This window comes from Protomyctophum parallelum (assembly GCF_964188405.1).
Source record: "Protomyctophum parallelum genome assembly, chromosome: 8".
NCBI lineage: Eukaryota > Metazoa > Chordata > Actinopteri > Myctophiformes > Myctophidae > Protomyctophum > Protomyctophum parallelum.
In genome coordinates, this window is record NC_139703.1 from 16884083 (window position 1) to 16906760 (window position 22678).

General features: G+C 40.7%; 1 protein-coding gene across 1 annotated transcript in view; it reads left to right on the top strand.

The window, feature by feature from the left end:
• The first annotated feature begins 3064 nt into the window (after positions 1-3064).
• Positions 3065-22678, top strand: part of LOC310863560 (E3 ubiquitin-protein ligase Itchy-like) — a 42030-nt gene continuing 22416 nt past the window's right edge. The window contains exons 1-9 of the mRNA XM_083771993.1: positions 3065-3205; positions 5921-6000; positions 7545-7686; positions 11006-11130; positions 13961-14092; positions 14947-15007; positions 15204-15382; positions 20787-21054; positions 22365-22460. Of these exons, the coding sequence (XP_083628119.1) occupies positions 5976-6000; positions 7545-7686; positions 11006-11130; positions 13961-14092; positions 14947-15007; positions 15204-15382; positions 20787-21054; positions 22365-22460 (1028 nt within the window). The 5' untranslated portion in view covers positions 3065-3205; positions 5921-5975. The remainder of the gene's footprint in view (positions 3206-5920; positions 6001-7544; positions 7687-11005; positions 11131-13960; positions 14093-14946; positions 15008-15203; positions 15383-20786; positions 21055-22364; positions 22461-22678) is intronic.

Genomic DNA, 22678 nt, shown 5'->3' on the forward strand with positions numbered 1-22678 from the left:
GGAGTTACACTGGACAGTTTAACGTCATGCCCAGGACGAAAAGTTATAGAGAACACCAACATGACAAACCCTACACTTAAACCCTCTATATTTAATAAAAAACAATTCTGGACAGGAATCCTGTATTGCAGGGGTGCCCAAAAGGTACATCGTGATCTACCAGTAATCACAAAGGCTGTGCAGGTAGACCATATGGCATGCCCCTGTATATAATCTATCACTTGAATTAAGGTGACTTGACACCAGCTCAAATGTTGCACACAAACATCAGTAGCAAAAGTACAAAGTTATTGTGACAGTAATAATTGCTATAGTGTGTGTTCAGTAACAGGAATATTCCTGTCTCTCCAGCTCTTTAATAAATAGAAAAGGGTTTAATCAGGAGTTGTAGTAGCCACAGGATAATCTAAGCGGTGGATATTGCTCTTTTCTTAATGTCTTTATGTATGTAAATTGTCTTGTTGTTTGTGTTATGTCAAATGCGTGTATATGTGTTCTGCATATACTTGGCTGCTGTGTTGCAAGTTACTGAACACACACTATAGCAATGATTACTGTCACACTATAGAGCTATTTAACACTGTTACTGAACACACACTATAGCAATGATTACTGTCACAATATAGAGCTATTTAACACTGTTACTGAACACACACACTATAGCAATGATTACTGTCACAATATAGAGCTATTTAACACTGTTACTGAACACACACACTATAGCAATGATTACTGTCACAATATAGAGCTATTTAACACTGTTACTGAACACACACTATAGCAATGATTACTGTCACAATACAGAGCAATTTAATTTAGGTAACCAAATTGACCCCAATAGTAGATCTTTACACTCTCAATAGTTCAATTGTTGTTAAGCATCTGCTTAATTTCCAAAAAAACGACACAATTAGAGAATGTAGAAGATTGCTACTTTTGATCCTTTGATTATATAATGCTGATTGTAGCATAGTGGTTAGTGACTGAGCTTTGTTAACATGAGTGCCCGGGATCGTTTCCCACCAATTTCAAAGAATGTTTGTTGCTTCGTGCCAATTTTCACAGAACGTTTGTCCTTTTACCTACCAAACAATACTATTTTCACCTCTAGTCGATTATTTATTCAGCGTTTGAGCCACGGACCACCATTTGAGGCCATCTAGTCTCTCAGACCCATTTGAGCCACTGACCACCATTGTGAGAGTCTATTAATGTGAAATGGTGGTCCGTGGCTCAAACATGTTATCACTTTTGAAGTTACTTGTTGTGTTTAGATATGTAAATACTACTCTTTAAAGCCGTGTTTCGGTAGTCGAGTGGGTACTGTCGACGGTTAGTAAACATTGAGGCCGGGCATAGTTGTTTATAAACCTTCGACACTAACCATTCGGCTACTGAAACACTGTTTTACAGTTTCGTACAAACATCATATATAAACATCATAACAAGTAACTTCAAGTGATAGACGTTTGAACACACAAACAACAACAGCGTTAAGTATTAAATAACATTTAATCACTTACTTGCTCCGAAGACGGACCCGCGATGGTGACGTGGCACGTTCCAAACAAACACTGACCAAACCTACCTCCACGCGTCTCTTCCGTATTTGAGGGCGGCGGCACTTCCTTCCGGTGTGAGGCCACGCCCGCGAGATTTAACCGCGAATCTATTGTAGTCCTCTTACGTTACATCCGGGTCCCTTGGTCCCATCCGCTTCTAATGCAAAATAGCTACATGAACGCGTGAATCTTTTTTTTTTTTTTTTACAATAACGTTATTTGTCAGAAAGGAAGCCATTGAGGGTTAAAATGGGTCTTAATGCTTCCAACTCATATAACTGTCACCAACAACACTTTTAATGATATTACATGAAGCAGACAGCCCTGTGATGAAACCTTTAGCATTACACTGTGGTTAATAGGTTTTTATTCACAATGGAATGTTATTGTAGCCTACTCTTAATATATCATGGTGTAGCACAGCACAGTAGATTCATATTTCAATCGATCTGGGATGTTAAAATTGTGCAAAACTCTGTTCAATGAATGGCCTCTTCTGCTACATTAAACATTACTAAACATTAAACGTTACTTATACCTGTTATTGAGACTCCTATAGAGCATGTTGACATGGATAGCTTGGTTAGTAGTATCTCTGTTAGTTAATGCAGTTTGATTGATTAAATTAATAGCCTATTTTATTAGGCAAAAATGTAGAACAATAGTGTCATAGAGTGGAAAATGCCATTTGGTTTAATGTCACAGAATGCAGTGCCACGTAGAGCAGCATGATAAATGGTTAACTTTATAGTGTGTTCAAAAATGGCAGATCTGCAAGTTCAGTGTCTTGAATGAGATGTGCTGTGAGTTTGCATATCTGCTATTGTCCAGCATAGGACCGTTGCACAGTGAAGTATAAACAAGGCTTTAGGATTTATAAGTCGTTTTTAGAATATAATAGAATATTCACTCCAGTGAATAGCATTTATCCATTTAGATAACTTTTTGATGTTATTTAATTACTTATTTTTACACAGAAACATAATGTGTGTCTTTACAATAACTGTAATGTAATAATAATACTAATAATGTAATGTAATAATTATTAATTAAATAACCTTATTTTATTCTGAAGGCAACCGGATGTCCTAAATTAGCTAGCTCTCAGACAGGAAGTTCTAAATTAGCTCAAAAGACGGAGCCATATCATACAAGGTATGGGTTTAATATGTTATTTATTGTTCACAATCAAATCTTCATTATCTGGCGTTAAGAAACCCACCACAACAACAAATAAACATAAAATAAAGATAAAGGCAGTGGTGTACATTTAGTACTGTACGTAAGTACAAATTCCAAATGTTGTGAGCTTGTAGAAAAGATTTTGATACATTTTGAAAACTTGAAATGGGACATTCAGCACAATGAGAAATAAAATAAAATAAAATAAAATAAAATAAAATAAAATAAAATATAAAATAAAGGTTGCTCTTCTTCTGGAGCACCTGCGATGACAGCCAAACATGACCGGAAGTAAGTGTGTGGATTGAGTGGAGTGGAGTCAGTGGAGTGGCAGCCAGGCTGCCTGCCTATAACTGTCTGTCTGTCTGACTGACTGTCAACAACCTGACAGACAACAACAACACGCATCTAAACAGCTGTGGACGACGCTCCGTTCATCACACATAACACTTATATCTCAGGTATGAGCGACGTCGTTTGACTTCGAGCGTCGTGAGATGTACCCGATGGAACGACGGATCAAAGATAACGTCATGTACCCGTGTGTGTGTGTGTGTGTGTGTGGCGTTAGCTTCTTTTAGCTCGCTGATAAACAGCTAACAGCCGGGGTCGGTGTGTTGTGTGGCACGTCAGCTAGTATAGTGTCCTGTCCTATGCCCTCTCCTTTGCCATCTTTGAGCTTTCCTTTCCGTTACCGCCGCTCGGATCGCTGCTAAAGTAACGTTTTTCTTTTACATTGAATAATGAATGTGTCCATGCTATAGCTGGCTGGCTATATAGCTGCCTATGCTAATGTTCAACCTGGAATCGGGTGTGAATGAGCTTGTTTCTGAAAGATCTCTGGATTATCTTCTGTGTTTAGCTAACGTTAGATAATAGCTTTACTTAAGTGACGTAACTAAAAGATCTTTCCACACATTGCCCCCTCACAATTATACATGTTATAGTGTCTTTGTTGTGTATAGTCTAGTAATAAATAAAGAAATAAAGGTTAAAATGTCAAAGCAGCCTTTATGCACCTTCACCTATATACTGGGATTTTCAGTTATGACATGACTCACAGGAGCTTCAGAAGTCAGTGTGTACAGTAACTGTTATCCTAAACCTTTTTTATTTCAAGGACCCCCTGCAGTGTTATCTATTGTTATTTTAATGGGATCAAATTGTACACTCCCAGTAAGGCGTCCATTTGTAACTAGTATTGTCATAACTGGGATTCCATGGAACCCCCTCAACCCTGTGGATCCTGATACAGTAGTATACTACTAGAACAAGTTGACAGAATGCATCATAGATCCAAGACCACATTGTGTTACAATGTCATGTACCGCTGGCAATTGTTTGTGAGAAACAATCCATGCTAACTCAAACAGAATACTAGAGATGAACTATAGCCCTAGAATGTCTCTGATGTTGCATACATTTCATGTATTGCCCAATACAGAGCCATAGATCGGTCCTATATCGGCGCACAGTTGGCAGGCATAAATGTGGTCTGCGCTCCGTGTGTACTCTTACAAGAAATAATTCCAAAAAACTTGGAGTCAGATATTGTCCTTTAGTTTCATATCCATGTGAAACAGAAAACGTGTGCTTAGTAAAATATATTTTTGGGAAGCACAAACGTCATCACAAATTGTCCAGGGAAGCACAAATGTTTGGGGCACACAATTGGCAGGTGGTGTGATTTATAATTACCCAGCACCAATTGAAACGCACCGATCAATTGTGTGCCCCAAACACTTCGTGGTGATCAGAGGAAGTTTTGATGAATGAAGTCCAGCTGTCATTCCAGGCCCTTTGACCGGAGAGAATGTTGTCCGTTTGAAGCTCGTAGAAAAATGGAGATATTAGACTACTAAACACATGTTTTCTGCCAGAACTTTCACATGGATATGAAACTACAAGGCAATATTTGACTCGGAAGTTTTTGGAATTATTTATTGGGTTGAGTACACACAGAGCACGGACCACATTTATGCCGCCTTTCTGCCGCTGCTAACTGTGTGCCGATATGAGCGATCTATGGCTCTGTATTGTGCAATTAGCAATACATAACATGTATGTAACATCAGAGACATTCTAGGGCTAGAGATGAACAACCAGCAAAAGTCTGCTGTGACAGACATATTGTTGTGTCTTACATTGGGGTTAACATTGGATTTGGTTATTGCACTAGATAGTTTTAATGTGTCAACACAAATGTATGCCAATATTGCTCAGTGCTTTTATCTTTTGTTGATTTACTGAATGTGATTGTCAAGAACACTTGCATAATGATGCTGTCTCCTGAGACTAGCCTCAATTTGCAACACTAGATTCTTTTTAATAATGGGATGAATCTAGAGTTGCAAATTGCAATACCCTCCATTGACAGCCCATTGATCCAAATCGAAATTCGGATCTGCTTGTATTAAACAATAATAAACTTACCAACATTGCAGCTGTTGGGCAAGCTTGAATCCTCTTACAATCCAAAGCGTTTTATAAAATAGACATGTGATATAGACATGTTCTGAGCTATTTTCTGTCAAGAAATTCCGTGCCGTTATATATTGTGCTGCTGCCTCCTGCATTATCTGCAAATTCAAAACGGGTGGTACGCAGGGCCATTCAGTCATTCAGTTCCACTTCCACGAACGCTCCCAAACTCAAACACAAAATGATCACCTGCACAGAATAAGCTTGCCCTACCTACAGCTGCAATTTGATTTGGATCAATGGGCTGGCAATGGAGGGTAATTTGCAACTCTAGATTCATCATCCCATTATAAAAATTGAAACTTGAAAGTATGTGTGTTCGAATGGAGCACCTCTCACTTCTTGTTATAGTCTGATCTACTTTTTAAAAGAGAAGTAGGCTGAACAAGTACAATCTGTCTTTTAGTCAGTGCCACAACAAATGTGTCACTGTTAGAGGTTGAGGATGTACAGTACGCTCCTTCTGTCTATTCGGTCCTTTTCTTTCAATGACTTTTTGGAGTATCACAAGATGTATATTTTTTGATCACTCACTGCACTTCAATAATTGGATTGCTTGCTTAACTAGTACTCTATGTACAGCCAGGCTCTTGTCTGTTTTACATTGACTGTGGCAACGAAAGCCTAATCCTTTTTAAGTAGGTTACCTGTCTAGAGTGTCTCCGTGTTTACATGTGTGGTGTCATTGGTTCTAGGTTTTGCAGGCCATCTCTGTGTAGCCAAAGAAGGCTGCAGTGTTATGGCTTTGCCATGAAGGCCCAGTTACAAGTCACCGGTAAGTGTATTGTCCACTAATTATGTCCCGATTTCTATGTTTATTTTGTCCAGTATACTGTTCTTTGAAATGTGGTGATCGGTGAACACAAATCGGTGAACATTCAGACAGTCATTCCTCTTTATGTTAACTCAATGCTGATGTCATAGTGATAGTAGCAAGGAGTGGTATCACCTCTGAGGTACGGACGGATGCATGTACACAATAATGCCTAAATCATCCAGATAATTTTTGTTTTAAATGTAATGCGACTGTGGCTCAGGAGCTAGAATAGCCACTTGGGAACCAGACATTTCCTGGTTGCTTTACTGAGAGCGAGCGCTTCCAAACTCCAACACTTTGAAACAGAAAGTAGATTTTTATGAAACAAACACTTTGCAGATAGAGGATAATGCAAGATGGCTGAGGTCTGGTCAAGTCTCTGATTTTATTGCCCCTCTTCTAGTCTGATGGATTTGGAAATGGGTTGTATTATTGTTCTGGTTACACCCCTTCCCTCCAGGAAGTGAGGACGAGGTGCAACAGCTGAACAAACCAGGTGTTCAAATTAATTGGCAAGTTTTCGCGATTACATTCTGTATTGTGAAACATAAAAGAGCAGGTTGGATGTGTATATATATAATGTATACACATGGGATGCATGCTGTAGCAAGTGTGACAAAAGCACTAATCTTAGCCCATATTCCCACACAACACAACAGTGGTCCCCACTGATTCTAAGGTCAGGTTGGTGGTCTCTCGTTCACAATCGGTTGAACACCCCTGATGTAGAAGAAACTAAGCGTCTTCTTCGCTTGTAATTAAAAATATACATTTACTGGAATCAGAAACAATGTTTTGGTACAAAGATCTATCATCAGGTAATCTGTGTACCCGATTTGACCAATTATACCTGTAGTGATGCAAATAGCTTGCATCCCTGGGACCCATCTAAAAGACATTGAAACCCATTTACATCACTGTACCTGTCCCATTACATATAATATTGTAATTGCAATTGAAGAAGGCAATTGCAAGTGAAGAAGGCAGTTATAAAGTTATGAAATCATGATTCTTCATTACTTTCGATTAATTGTGCGGCCCCGATGTGTCGTTGGGGTGCGCACGCTTATCCGACACACCAAAAGTCTGACATGTGTTGGTCTGACATGTGTTGGTCCGACATGCGTTGCGTGGTGCTTGTGGTTAGGTTAGGGTTTGGGGTAGGGTGTCGGACTAATGACTGTCGAACCGTTGGTATGTCGGAACGTATGCCTCTACCTGTGGCGTTTCGTTTAAACCATTTTGGGCGGGAACCCATTTTGGTGTTAGCATCATGTCGTGCTTTAGCTATTGAAAAATAGCAGATCTACAAGCTCATAGCGTGCCACTCGGTGGCGCGCTATGAGCTTGTAGGTCTGCTATTTTTGAAAAATCTAAGAACGACTGACATAGAAACATAGCTTTTTCAGAAAACTGTCAGGATGTACAGTAGAAGACATTTTTAGAATCTGATCTCAGGTCAGAATGTGACACTAACACGGCTGATGCTTCGGTCCCTCTAGTGCTGTCGGCCAAGCTCAAGGAGAACAAGAAGAACTGGTTTGGCCCCAGTCCGTACGTGGAGGTGGCTGTGGACGGCCAGTCCAAGAAGACTGAGAAATGCAACAACACACACAGCCCCAAATGGAAGCAGCCGCTCACAGTGTAAGTGCTGCAGCCATGTTGCTCATGTGGATGATGGGTAGACCTACACGCATGTAGATATATCCCTGTATATATTTCGGGAAGAATGGTCCAGTATAGATCCATAGGGGAGTTTGATAATATGATATACGTACGTAGTACTTTATTGTCAGTTTCCACTGAAATTTGTCTTGCGGCTTTGTATGAAACACATATACACATATTTGACATACAAAAACAGAAATAAAGTTTGATATGCATTAGAGTAGACCAGTGGTTCTCTGAACATTTTCATGTCAAGGACCCCCAAATTGACACCTACCGTATTAGCCCGTGGACCCCCATTTGAAAGGATTTTTACGGCTCTAGCAGTGATTCTCAACCATTTTATTTTCAAGCACTTGACCTTGAAAATACCTGCATAATTGATCTTGAATAATTGACCTGCATTAGGCTACGGACCCCCCAATTTCTCTGGGGCACCAATTTATATTGTAAAACCAATATTAATTTAATCTTTGTTACAGACCCATGATGGTCAATTTAGCTGTGGACCCCCTGGAACTCCCTCAAGGACCCCTGGGCGTCCCCGGACTCCACTTTGAGAACCACTGGAGTGGACCATTTTATACGTTTTTATTTTTTATAAATCTCTGGGGCCCTAATTTTTACTATACAATCCTCAGTATTCATTTAAATCTGAGAAGGTACAAATGGACCCATAAAGGTTCATTTGGTTACATTTGCACACTCAAGACAGGCCAGGGGTCCACCTCAAGGACCCCTGGCCTGGTGGTCCCCGGACCCCATGACATTGAGAACCTGCACATACACAAAAGAGCTGTGTGTGTGAACACTGCATCTTTCTATTTTTGTAGGTTAGCTGGTTAGTCCGTGTGTTGCATAACAGATTAATCTGCTGCAAAATGAGTTAAAAATCCCATGCCTCTCTTCTCAAAGCCCATTTTGTGCAGCGTCAGTTACTGTGATGCCACACAGATCTCCTTGGACTAGTTATCGCACTTCAGGAAGGCTACTAAAAGCGGTCCCTGAAGGAAGCGGCACTGTAGCCTCTTCTATACTTTCTCACAAGGGCCATTGTTCCCTGCAGTTAAAGACATAACAAACTTTACAATAGACCTGCTGTGTAGGCTCACCCGTTTTGTTTTAACTATGGTGCTGCTGTCATTGAATGGGTCGTGTGAGATGCTACATGATTTGATACAAACGATAGTCTGCACTCACAAACTTAGCTTTTCAGATGATTTATTTACCACATACCGTACCACACAGGCATATGTTCAGAGAAAATAGCAGATCTACAAGCTCACAATGCGTAGCAACACGGCACATTGTGAGCTATTTTTGGGCAAGAAATAGAGGTAAAAAGGACGGGGCAATGTATGGTTTTGAAAAGCTAAATAATGGTCAGTCACCCACAACCATCTCTGGACTCTGGGGGGAAAAGGTATTGTGTGTGATATTGGATGTTAAAATTTGAAGGCCAAGTACTGATTTGACTTCTTTTTCACAAAGTGCCTCCAGGCCAAAGACTTCTTTTTAATGAATAACATTATAATCATGATTTAAGACTAATCTTACAGCTGTCGTTCTAAAACAATAGAACAAATCTATGGTGGCCTGTGCTGAACTATTGCTACTGCCATTTAGCGGTGGATGCGAGCAAGGAATAAAATCAATAATGTAAATCAAAAGTATCTGTGTGATAAACACACCTGCCCTACAGATTATAAATACAATATATCCCCAACCACACATAAGACATGAACGCCATTTGTTACCGTGTGGAGATGAGCTTATTCCTTGCCAGGTGTGTGTAATACGGTATTTCCCCTTAAGGGTAACTTCTCTGAGTTCCGCTTGGGAAAACAGCCTGCCCTACTACTACTACAACGCATCAAAAACAGATGTTTGACTTTGCATTTCATTTCAGCTTCGTATATATACTAGGGTGGTGTTGTATCTATTATCTTTTGGGTGGTGTCACAGAAGCCCATCCATCCGCACTGCATCTCTGGGAGGGACAGAGTGGCAATTTGAAACGCAGCATCACATTTGAAGTGACCCTTCGGATCATTTCAGTGAAGAGATTTGGTGTAGAGAATGAATTTATTTCAAAGATTTTTCAAAAATAGCAGATCTACAAGCTTGTAGTGCGGCACTCTGTGCCACGCTATGAGCTTGTAGATCTGCTATTTTTCAATAGCTAAATATAAGTATAACATAATGCTTAAAACACCAAAAGGGGTTCCCGCACAGAATGCGTTAAGTGGTTTATAACATCACAGTTGTGACCTCATGCTGTTGCAGTAGTGTTGTTTTTGACAGCACATTTTGATTTAGTTATAGCCTTTTGAATAACATTTCATCCAGTTTTAGTCACATTTTAGTCATTTGAAATGCTTTAGTGTTAGTCGTCTAGTTTCGGTTGACTAAATATCATTTAGAGTTTAGTCGACTAAATATACAGTTTTTTGGCGGGCATTGTAATGCCTGATGATGATACACTTGGTTGTGAGCATGTAGATCTGCTATTTTCAGAGTGCAACCAAACATAAGGTCTTCTTCTGAAGAAGACCTTACAGGTCGAAACGTTGGTTTCTGTTAATAATCCTCCGGCATCGTGGCTAAGAGTGTGCAGCCTTTTTCTTCTTTGTTTCATTATTCATCACCTTAGGCCTCTGGCACCTCATTAATATTGGCGTGCGCCCTTCTCCTGCCTATTCATCAAAAAGGTAGCCGACGAACATTTTTCATCAAGGTTGTGTAGTCGATGACATCAACACTATGTTGTAATAGAGAGTATGCCCCCCTCATCTAGACTGAGTGGCAAAACATTGAGTAGCATGGAGTGTTGGAGTTTGGAAGTGCTCGTTGGAAATCACTCAACCGTCCTGCGTACCACCTGTTTTTTAAATGTCACATAATGCAGGAGGCAGCAAAATGTTGTGTAAATGTTGAATACAAGCACTTCCAAACTCTGACACTTAGAAAAATAATCAAATGCAGGACATTTCTTGACAGAAAGTAGCTCATAATGTTTCTATGGTGGATTTTCATGAAACAAAAACTTTGCAGATAGAAAGAGGATAATTCAAGCTTTTCGTTCAGCTGCCATGTTGGTGAGTTTAACATTGTTTAATGCAATCAGACAGGACTTTTCTGTTTGGATGAATGGGCTGTCAAGGCCAGAAAGTAGTTGTTTTGCCACTCAGTGGGCGTTCCTGCATAACATCCAGGTACGATAATGTCACACGCATACCCTCTATATGCTAATACAACTAAATGTCACTACATTCCCCCCTTCTCCCCCGAGCAGAATCGTCACCCCGTTCAGCAGCTTGATCTTCCGCGTGTGGAGCCACCAGACTCTGAAAGCGGACATCTTGCTGGGACTGGCGACCCTGGAGATCAGTGAGACCTTGAAGGCTAATGACTTGAAATGTGAGTTTTGCTCTGTGGCAAGTGTTGTTTTTGGCAGAACATTTAGATTATTTTTTTTTTAGTCATAGTCTTTTGAATAGTTTCACCTGGAATGTTTTACTGTTAAGTCTAGTTTTAGTCATGAGTGTCATGAGATTTTAAGTCGACTAAAACTACATCTATGGTTGATTTAGTAAAATAAAATGTATTTTGGCGGGCCTTGATGTCGTCGTAATGGAGATTTTACACTTGCTGAAAATAGCCGATCTACAATTTACAATTTAGGCATTTAGCAGACGCTCTTGATCCAGAGCGACTTACATTTAAGCAAAAACAAAAGCATGTCATACATCGCATATATAAAAAGTAGTTATCATGAGTTGTGTATAAACTAAGAACGTAATAGTGGAGTATCTATGTCAACTATACATACTATACTATATTATGTATATTATACAATATACATGTGTACTATAAAGTGCTATGACTACATAAAATGCAATTCTAGTGCTGTCTACGTAACGAGCTATAAGTCTGTCTAAAATACTATCTAAGTCGACATAAAATGCTATCTACAACGCGCTGCGACGCGTTGTGAGCTTGTAGATCGGCTATTTTCAGCATGCAACCAAGTGTAAAATGATTTATACTGGATCTCTTGTCCAAATGTCCACTAGTCCCTTCCTAACATTTTAGTCTAGTTTATATTTCTTGATGAAATTGTCTATAACTAGTCTCAGTTTTAGTCATCATAGCTTAGTTTTCATTTCATTAAGATGTTTGTTTTTCTTACTCCACTACAATTATATGAAAACGTTAGTTACTTACTAGTTACTTTGAAGATGGTTATTACTATTATTACAAAACATTACCAATGTGTATCTAAATTCTTTCTCACGCAATTTAAAAGGCTGAACAAGATAAGCTTTTAATGGCTGCATGTGAGATAACATTGCATAATCACACTTTATAGCAGTTAACAGATCTGGATAGAAGTGTGTCAATATAATGCACTAAACTCTTATTATGAAAACATATAATGGACTTTAATCACAGAACAAGGGATTGTGTGTGTGTGTGTGTTGGCAGCACATTTAGATTTTAGTCTCTTGAATAGTTTTCAGTTAGTTTTAGTCACATTTTAGTCACTGGGAATGTTTTAGTGTTAGTCTAGTTTCAGTCGACTAAATATCATAATATTTGGTCGACTAATTCTACAGTTGATTTAGTCGACTAAAATGCATTTTGGTGGGCGTTGATGCTGTCGTAATGACTGTTTTTACACTTGCTGAAAATAGCCGATCTACAAGCTCACAACGCGTTTTCTCTTGACCCTACAGTGTGTTTACTGGATAAAATGTGCCAACATTACCACACACATGCCAGTCATAGTTAATTCCCTGTCCGCCCAGCTGCTTTTCAGTACCCTGCAATTAAAATAATACCGACCAAAAAAAGAAAGAGTCTAAAACTTCACCTCATCCATACAAAATGCTGTCCACTGCTTTGCTGTTTGTGGCTTTTGATCATCATCACGGCAATGAAAGGTCGCTCCATGTTACAATAGTTGTCTGTTCGTACTTCGTGTGCCATGCATTCCTTCACAGTGAAAGTCTGCTGAGGAGGGCTCCACGCCAGCACACATGAAAGTGGAATTGAGTTAACCATGAGGACAACACTTGGCCTGTCGCAATTATTACATGGTCGTCTAATTGCAATTATTTTAGATAATTGCAGTGGTGTGTGGTGGATTGTTTGAGTGGTGCAACCACTCTTATAGACACGCATGTGTGTGTGTCCCTGGGTCTGTCCCTGTGTCCGAGCACGAGAATATTTAGTGTTTGTTCACCACCAGGTGTCACTGTTGCACAGCCTAACACACAGGCACACACACAGGCCAGGGAGGAGGGCTTGTACAGTAACAAACCACAGATAAAATGAATTACCTGTGTGCATGCGTGTTGTCATTGGTAGTGTAGTACTAAATAGTCCACCAGATGGAGCCCTCTTCTAAGAGTGACTATAATGACAGAAAAATTTAACACTAGCGCAATGATATCCACGAGGAGCTGATGTTTATATGCATTTTTTTTTCATATGCCTAATTCCAGTTTCCAGAAAAATAAAAATAACAAACAACATCTGGGAGTCGACAGGCACACAGGTTTAGGCACGAACAAAGTTTCCTCTGGAATCTGGGCGCATGTCTTCTTCGGTGGGTTGCCATCGTAGATATTCGCATGCAGTATAGCAGCAGCAGAATAATACTAGACTAATCTACCTGCATGGCCGCTGTATAGACAAATTCAGAAACGGGTCTCATGGTCGCAGCAAACGTATTTCCTGTAGGCGGAGACAACCTATCTGTGGTGTAAACAGCCAGTTAGAGTGACTGATGTTAGTCTGAACGTTACTCTTTTACCTGCTTCTTACTAACACTAACTCTACAAAGATGCCCAGAACATGGGGATGAATCTGTGTAGTTTATGGCTGCTCCAACAGTGGTGGCAACATTCAACTTAGGAGAGAAACGTCTATGTTCGGCGCCTGTTAGGGCATGATGTCCAAAATAGGGATGCTAGGGTTGATGTGGTTAACTTGTACTGTTAGAATGTAGATAATATACTGTATAACGTAAATTGAGCTCCAGTTTTTAGAGGCCAATTTTACCGGAAGGCAGTTGGTCCTAGAGAACAAGAGCTCCTTGTTCTCTTTCTCTCTCCAGAGTGACATCATTGATACTGTATATATTACTCTATGTCTACTCTAGTGTGCTTGTTGTGTAGGTCTGTGTAAATCATATTGTTCCACTGAAGTGCATCGTGTGTGTGTGCGTGTGTATGCTCTCCAGTGTGTGAGGTGGTCCAGACGCTGCAGCTGTGCTCCGACAGGGACCCCCGCGATGTAGTGGGTGACCTGTCGGTGTGTTTGGACGGCTTGCAGGTAGACCCAGACGCCCTCCTGAATGAAGAAAGAGAACTCGGTGAGGAAACGCAGACGCACGCACAGCACACTTAGTCCGGCAGCCGACAGGCTTCTTTTGTTTAAAGAGGGAAATTTGGTTTATAGTCTTTTTTTTTATTGGCCTAAAATATTGTCTATAGACATACATTCATGATGGGCTTTTTTTTAGTGGTGCAACCACTCCAAGGAACAGCTTACAGCAATGTCCGTTGCACCACTCAGTTCACACCGGTGTGATTTCTTCATTAACATCCTATGGCAGGCAAAAATATCAAACTTTAAGTAGGGTTTTCATGATTCTGTATCCATTCCAAGCATTAGTTTTGCACAAAAAACGGCCGAATGTGATGAGGTCAGCACATTTTGGGCAAGTGGCTATGGGCTGTTTTTAGCCCAAGGAGTGTATTTTGTGCAAAACTAATGCTTGGAATGGATTCAGAATCATGAAAACGCCCTAGCATGTTGCATGCTCCTTAAAGCAAAAGGAAAGTTTGACATGTTAATGGTAGTGTCACAAGAAATAATAAAAAGACTACCGGTATATACCAAATTTCCTACCCGTCCACCTCGACTGGCGGACTAACTTATTAGGGCTGAGATATGGATATTCTATTGATATTGTGATATGAGACTAGATGTCGTCTGGGATTTTGAATATCCTGATTCCTAATCATATCTTATATCGTGACATGGCATAAGTTGTGTGTCTCTAACTTTTTCAGCCCTACTTTTTCAGCCCTACTGTACACAAATGTTTAAAAAAATGTATATCGATCTACAAGCTCACAACGCACCATGTTGTGATGCTCTGTGACTGTAGAGCAGACACACACACATCAAAATGAATGTGTCCATTTTTCTGTTTTATTGTAGCTGTAGCTCTCATTGTGGAAATCAATGGAAATGCGAGGCAGAACGGGAACTCTGGCATCAGGTGTAGTACACATTCTGTTGTTTCCGCACATCCTACTGTATAAGGTTGACTCTTTGTTTGTTTATGCTTAACTTGGGTTAATTGTTAAGTTTGGGGTTAAAGAGTGGGTTTCCTTTCCTCGTGTGACATACTGTACATTAACTATTCAGTGAACATTGTAGTTGACACTGACCTTTTTATTTTTTTCCTCCCCCAGGTCAAGCAGAGACACGTCTCCCTCCAGTGATTCAGAAGATTGGGTCATTGTCCCTAACGGCCATGCTGTCAACGGTACGGGGTCTCCTGCCCCGTCTCCAGGGGACTCCAACGCCTTACGGCCACCTAGACCAGCCCGGCCCCCTCCTCCAACCCCCCGGAGACCAACAGCCTCACCAGGTAATATTATTTTGGGTGTATAGCACTGTGATAATGCTGGCCGTTGGCCGGAGGTTCCAGGGAGTAGACATTTCAGGCATTTTATTTACCTCCAAAGTGCAGTGCAAGACAAGTCCAAAAATAAGTAATAAATACTGGCCAAAATAACATTACAAAAATAGGAAACAAAATACACCTGCTGGCTAAACTGGCTAAAACAGATCTTGAGAGACTGTTACAGACTATTTATCCTTCTATGGGGTCCTGGCTTGCAGCTCTCCTTGATGTCTCTTCTAGCTTCAGGTAATACTGAACTGCCTCCACCTGCTGCAATCCTGCTCTTAACCAGGTGGGGCAAACCATCCCCTAATTAGTAAGTGGTTAATATTAAACTCAAAGAAAATAAAAGCAAGGTATAAAACATAAAAAATAGCAGTAATGCATTACAGTGAGGACATGAATACCAAGTAATTTAAAAAGCTGCTTCACCGTGTTTTTTAGTTGCCATTTTTTTAGGCACAGCGAGCAGGCCAGCAGTGGAAGACCTTAGGGGGCGGTTTGGGACATATTTAGGCAGGCAGTAGGTAGGAAGGTGCGAGACCATTGAGAGCTTTATAAACAAGTAAAATAATTTTAAAATCAATCCTAAAAACAACCGGAAGCCAATGCAGTGAAGCTAAAACTGGAGTAATATGTTCTCTCATCTTAGTTTTAGTTAAAACTCTGGCTGCCGCATTTTGGACAAGTTGTAGTCTGTCAGTCGTTTTCTTTGGCAGTCCAGAAAAATGTGCATTGCAGTCATCAAGCCGAGAAAAAACAACAGTGTGGATCAGCGTTTTTGCATCGTCCAATGACAAATAGGCTCTGATTTGTGCAATATTTCTAAGGGGAAAGGTAGGATGAGTCATCCGTTACTCGGGGGATTCATTAATGGTATAGGCTTAGATCCATTTAAAATCTCCTGCTGCACAGCATGGCTAAAATATCAAGAATCATGAACTAATCTAATAAAATAAAATCACACCTGTGTGAGGTGAGGGGAGCGCTTATCATCGTACAGCATCCATTCATTGTCAATTTTCTTTTTTTACTGTGTTTGAAATGTACTGTTTTTTTTTTCTTTCAATGTCCGGGACAACGGATGGAAATTAGCATCTCTGCTAAATCCGGTGTATTTAAGCTACATTTTAATGTAATGTTCATTAATATACTCTGTCCCGTCCAAATAAACCAATAAAGTAAATTAATGGGAATTAAATCTTTTTTGGAGGGGCTAGCCACCCCTCCAAAAAAGAATCAAATATACGGTACAGTATATGCCTAAAAAGGATTTTTAATTTGAAATGTTTATGGTTTGTTGTAACTTAATTGACCGTGGTCTCCCATGGTCTGTCCCTTTACCCCCGCTCTACACTAAATCTCTTCACAATGTTAACACATTGTGATCTTGTAGATCTGCTATTTTCGCCCCAGAACAGAGACGCTAGGATTCATGGCGTTATTAAAGGTTTCATGACATTCATTTCTTTTCTTCTTTTTTTTTCTTTTAGGTTTTATAACACCCCACAACCTGAACCTTGAACATTCAGTAGATTTTTTGCGGTATGGGATTTCCTCTGTGTGTTCTGAAGCCTTTTAACTCATCGATTGCGCAAAACGCTCTAAAGCGTTTTATTAATCTCGAGCGCCGTCTGCGCATCACGCTCTAAAGCGTTTTATTGGTGTTTTTACTGTATACTGTACATCAACTTCTCTGACGCCCGGACAACACATAATGTAACACTGATCATCTCCAGAAAGATCCGCTGTGAGATCCGGGAGTTTAAAGCCCCCCACCTCCTGAAAAGAGGCCTGGTCTAACCACATTCCAGGCATGCCGTATCCATTACGACGTACTGGGGAGGCGGCATCGCCGTCCTGCACACGGCATAGACCAACGCAGATCAGGGGATCTAAAATGGAGCTACCCATTTTCTAGTGTGTGTGAAATTTGTGAATACACTCGATTACCCTTCCCCTCCTGTTTCTACATGGTTTCTCCCGAGGCATCTCTCCATCGCATTACAGTTTCTCCCCCCCCCCCACTCATTCACACAGATCCACTCGACACAGCCCTCTCTAATTCTTTCCAACGACAACTCACCGGTCTGCCGCCTCATTCTCGGAAATATAAACCCGTATATAAACCAAGAATAATCTCCAACGGTCGATCGCCATTTCACGCACACGGACAGGTATACGCGAAACGAATGACGTATTCTCGAAGGACCGCCATAGGAGAAGCAGTATACATCTGACCAACTGTCTTTTTTTCGCCGTCGCGTCAGCCATGTTTGGACAAAGAAGCAGTATACTAGGCTAGCAGATATCACACCGTGGAACCCCCCCCACACTGCGAGTTGCGATCGATCGTTTTGCAGTTTGCAATGCTACTCTCATTCTCGGAAAAAAGATTCTCGGCAGTTGATCACCATAATCGCCATAGCGCCTTCGCCAGCCAATTGCAGTGATAAGGCGTCTGGGACGTAATCGACCCGTTTGTAATGGATAACTAATACAATCCTAAGCTGCGGAAGCCATCGTGTTGTCTGTCATTTTGTCGAAATCACAGCCAGCCGGGCTACGCTTATCGCTCCTGTGGTTCATGTCCAGACATGTCGTGGAACCCCCCCCCCCCACTGCGAGTTGAGTCGCTCCTGTGGTTCATGTCCAGACATGTCAACCTCTCAAGTCACTGTTATGCTATCAAACGATCTGTTGATTTTGTTTACTGAGACAATGATCACATATGTGCATAGAATCATCATCATCATGACGTTATCATGACAGGCAGATATAAACATAAATAAATTATCATATACATACTACACACTGAATGAAAGCCCTAAATGTCTAATTTTAGGAGGAAAACAAATAAAATACACATATCCCATATACTGTTTGTCAATACTAGACTATTGAATCCATTTCATTTATAAAATTCTCTTTTTCAGAGAGAACTTTAGCCCATTCTGACCTGAGATCAGATTCACACACTGTCTGATTAGAGAAAGCATGGACCTATAGAACTATTATTCACAAAATAAGGCATATAGCGACATGTACATACTATATACCGTATGAAACAGAAGACTCTCTGCTTTCATAAGAAAAAAACTAATACTGTAATAATAATAAAAATCACACCCATGTGAAGTGAGCAGTGCAATGTTGTGAAGTGAGCAGTGCAACATTGCACTGCTCACTTCACAGGGGTGTGATTTTCATTATTATTACAGTAGAAGTATTTTTCTTATGAAAGCAGAGAGTCTTCTGTTTCATACGGTATATAGTATGTATAGGCCTTATTTTGTGAATATTTAGTTGTCAGTTCCTTGTCTTGTCTAAAATACTCTGAGGATTTCAGAAAATGCATGGACCTGAAGAACCATTATTCACAAAATAAGGCCTATAGTGACATGTACATACTATATACCGTATGAAACAGAAGACTCTCTGCTTTCATAAGAAAAATACTTCTACTGTAATAATAATAAAAATCACACCCATGTGAAGTGAGCAGTGCAATGTTGTGCAACATTGCACTGCTCACTTCACAGGGGTGTGATTTGTATTATTATTACAGTAGAAGTATTTTTCTTATGAAAGCAGAGAGTCTTCTGTTTCATACGGTATATAGTATGTACATGTCGCTATAGGCCTTATTTTGTGAATAATGGTTCTTCAGGTCCATGCATTTTCTGAAATCCTCTCTGGTGGGCGCAAGCTGCATTCAACAGCCAATTACTGACAAACTATACATGGGACCATGTGTATTTGTTTTCCTCCTAAAAGTAGACATTCAGGGCTTTCATTCAGTGTGTAGTATGTATATGATATTATTTGTGTTCATTTTTATATCTGTCTGTCAATGTCTGTCAACTTCAACCTTCCATATCTCTGCTGTTTTTTCAAAAGAGCAGCGTGCAGTGAAAAGCAGGTTTTAGAAAAAGGTCAATATCTCCAGAATGGAAGATGGTAGAATCATATTTTTTTTTTTAAATTGAAGTGGACTAGTTTGGCTTCCTTTTGATTTATGCAATGTGCGATGTGCTATAAGAGGCCCCTCGCTGTGGGCCCCTAAAAAGTTAAAAAGTCCAATGTTAATCGCTTAGCAGAAGCAATCCTGAGTAGAATTTCAAAAGTTAGCAATCAATGTGTTAAACTGCAATGAAAACAGGCAAACAGACCTCAACAGTGACATCTGCTGACAAATTGTAATGTTATATATGGGATTTGTGGACTCTTACATCACAGACAGTCCACAGGCAAATCAGAGCACTTGTTTGAGCAAGAAAACTCCCAGACAACAGAAAATCTACTGAATTTTGACACGATCAGCACCAGGATTTCTTTCAAAATAGCAGCTCTGGGTGCCGCGCAGATATGGCAGCTTTTACTCTGAAAGCCCCCCCCCCCTTCCGTTCCATACAAATACCGGGAGAAATCATGTTGCTTGCTTACCTCGCTATGATTACGATAATAATCCCAATAATAATAATCTCAATAATCCCTCGCGTTCATATTTTGAACGAGAGGCATGTTGAAGTCAGTAATGAAGAGTTTAGTATATCTGGTCAAAACCACGGAGAGCTCCCTAGATTAGGAGATACGAGCCTTTCTTTCTGGTAAACAGGGAAGTGAACGGCAGCACGCATGCACGAAGAGCAAGGAGTATGGTGCAGAAGGAGAAGCCAACCTCCCCCCCCCCCCCCCCCAGGTGCAATTGAGCTCAGAAAACAAAACAAAAACGATCCCTTTAATGGATTATGCGCTTCTTGCACCACTAGTGTCACGGTAAACAGACTAGATAATTCATCCACTAGTGTCATGGTAAACAGACTAGATAATTCATCCACTAGTGTCACGGTAAACAGACTAGATAATTCATCCACTAGTGTCATGGTAAACAGACTACGGTAGATAATTCATCCATAGTGTCACGGTAAACAGACTAGATAATTCATCCATAGTGTCACGGTAAACAGACTAGATAATTCATCCATAGTGTCATGGTAAACAGACTAGATAATTCATCCATAGTGTCATGGTAAACAGACTAGATAATTCATCCATAGTGTCACGGTAAACAGACTAGATAATTCATCCATAGTGTCACGGTAAACAGACTAGATAATTCATCCATAGTGTCACGGTAAACAGACTAGATAATTCATCCATAGTGTCACGGTAAACAGACTAGATAATTCATCCATAGTGTCATGGTAAACAGACTAGATAATTCATCCACTAGTGTCACTGTAAACAGACTAGATAATTCATCCGTAGTGTCACAGTAAACACTGGAAAAAGGTAGTCGACAAACATTTTTCGTCTTATAGTATTAGTGGACGAAAGCAACAATGTGTGCCGTTCCCCTCTCCAGCCTCTTCCAGCAGCTCCTCCACCAGTGAGGTGAGTGAAGCCCCGGTGTCAGACGGCTCCTCCCAGGCCTCCGCTAGCGGAGGCTCGTCAGAGCCACAGGATGCTTCAGCTGAAGCAGCCGCCGCCGCGGCACCAGCACCAGCCGCAGCCGCACAAACCGCCAGTTGCCCCAAAGCTGCGACTTCCTCCACCTCTGCCTCGGCATTGCCCCCCCCTTCAACACCGGCCCCCGCCACTCCCAGAGTGGCCACCGGTCCCATGCCACCCGGGTAAGGGGAAAAACGTTTATTTTCTTTTGGTTTAAGATTTGTTTTTGGCTTTTTTTGGGCCTTTTATCACATTTTTAGACCTGAGGCCGATCCTTAAAATGTCTTCTAAATCAGACAGTTTCTGAAAAAACAATGTTTCAATGTTTGGTGGTTTTCAAACTATTTCATGTCAAGGACCCCAGACATTATATGTAATTGGCCCGCCGACCCCCATCTGAAAATATGTTGTTCCAGGGACCCCCCCCCCCAAAGATTTGAGTTAAAAATAGCAGATCTACAAGCCTGTAGCGCGGCACTTGGAGCCGTGCTATAAGCTTGTAGATCTGCTATTTTTCAGTATAACATAATGCTTAAAACATCAAAAGGGGTTCCCGTCCTGAATGGATTAAGTGAAGACAGACAGGAAAGAGGGAGAGAGAGACGATGGGAGACATGCTGCAAAGGTCGGCATGAGAGGGACTCGGAACACGTGGCGCGCTGTCAGGCCGGAGCCTATATGTGGCCTATATTTGGACCACTAGGCCAGTGGGCATCCTGGGAAAACGCTTTTCTTTCCCGCTACTACTGATTTCTACCTGAGCCGTTTAATCTTCACACAAAATCCCCTGCAAATCCGCGTGAGCACTGGCGGGGCGGCATCGCCAGCTGCTCAATCCCAAATGACGTTGAAACACATGAGTGATTTGAATGGCTACACAGTAAGTGCTTTTTCAGATCTACAAGCTCGAGCTTGTAGATCTGCTATTGTAGATCTGCTATTTTTCAAGAAAACTGTCAGGATTTAGAAGACATTTGTAGAATCGTCCTCAGGTCTAAATGGGTTAAGGACCCGAAGAAAACTGATTTGACAAAAATGTCATCTAAATCCGGACCGTTTTCAGTTGGTGCTCAAACCTTTTTTATGTCAAGGCCCCCCACAGAATGATCTGTATTTGGCCGTGGATCTCATCTCATCTGAACATATTTTTGTTATATAATTTGAGTTTAAAAACGTTCAGTGTGAAAGAATATATATTCAAATATCTGTGTCACATTTTCACGATATTTAAAAAAATAGCATATTAGCCTATCGGTTAAAAGTGGTTAAGCGCTAATAAAGCGACACACGGTCGGGAACGCATCTGTGTGAACAGTGACACTGATGCGAAGCATTCCCGTCCTAAATGGGTTAACCCATTCTTGGCGGGAACCCCTTTTGGTGTTTTTAAGCATTATGTTATGCTTTAGCTTTTGAAAAATGAAAAATGTTATGCTTTAGCTTTTGAATATATATATTTTTTTTGCTTACTAATGGATCTTTTCCTCTGCAGGTGGGAGCAGAGGGTGGACCAGAACGGACGTGTGTATTTTGTGGACCACATTGAAAAAAGAACGACCTGGGACCGGCCTGACGCTCTGCCCGCAGGGTAAGGGTTAAAATAATGTATTCATTACTTATAAATCTGGGCTGGACCCAATTTATTTAACCCATTTTGACCTGGGAACGATTCTACAAAATGTCTTCTAAATCCTGAAAAACATGCGCAGTTGAGACCAGGAAGTTGTACATGCACAAATTTGGGCATGTACAACTTCCTGGTCTCAACTGCGCATGTTTCTTTCCTTCCATGGAGCACCATGGAGC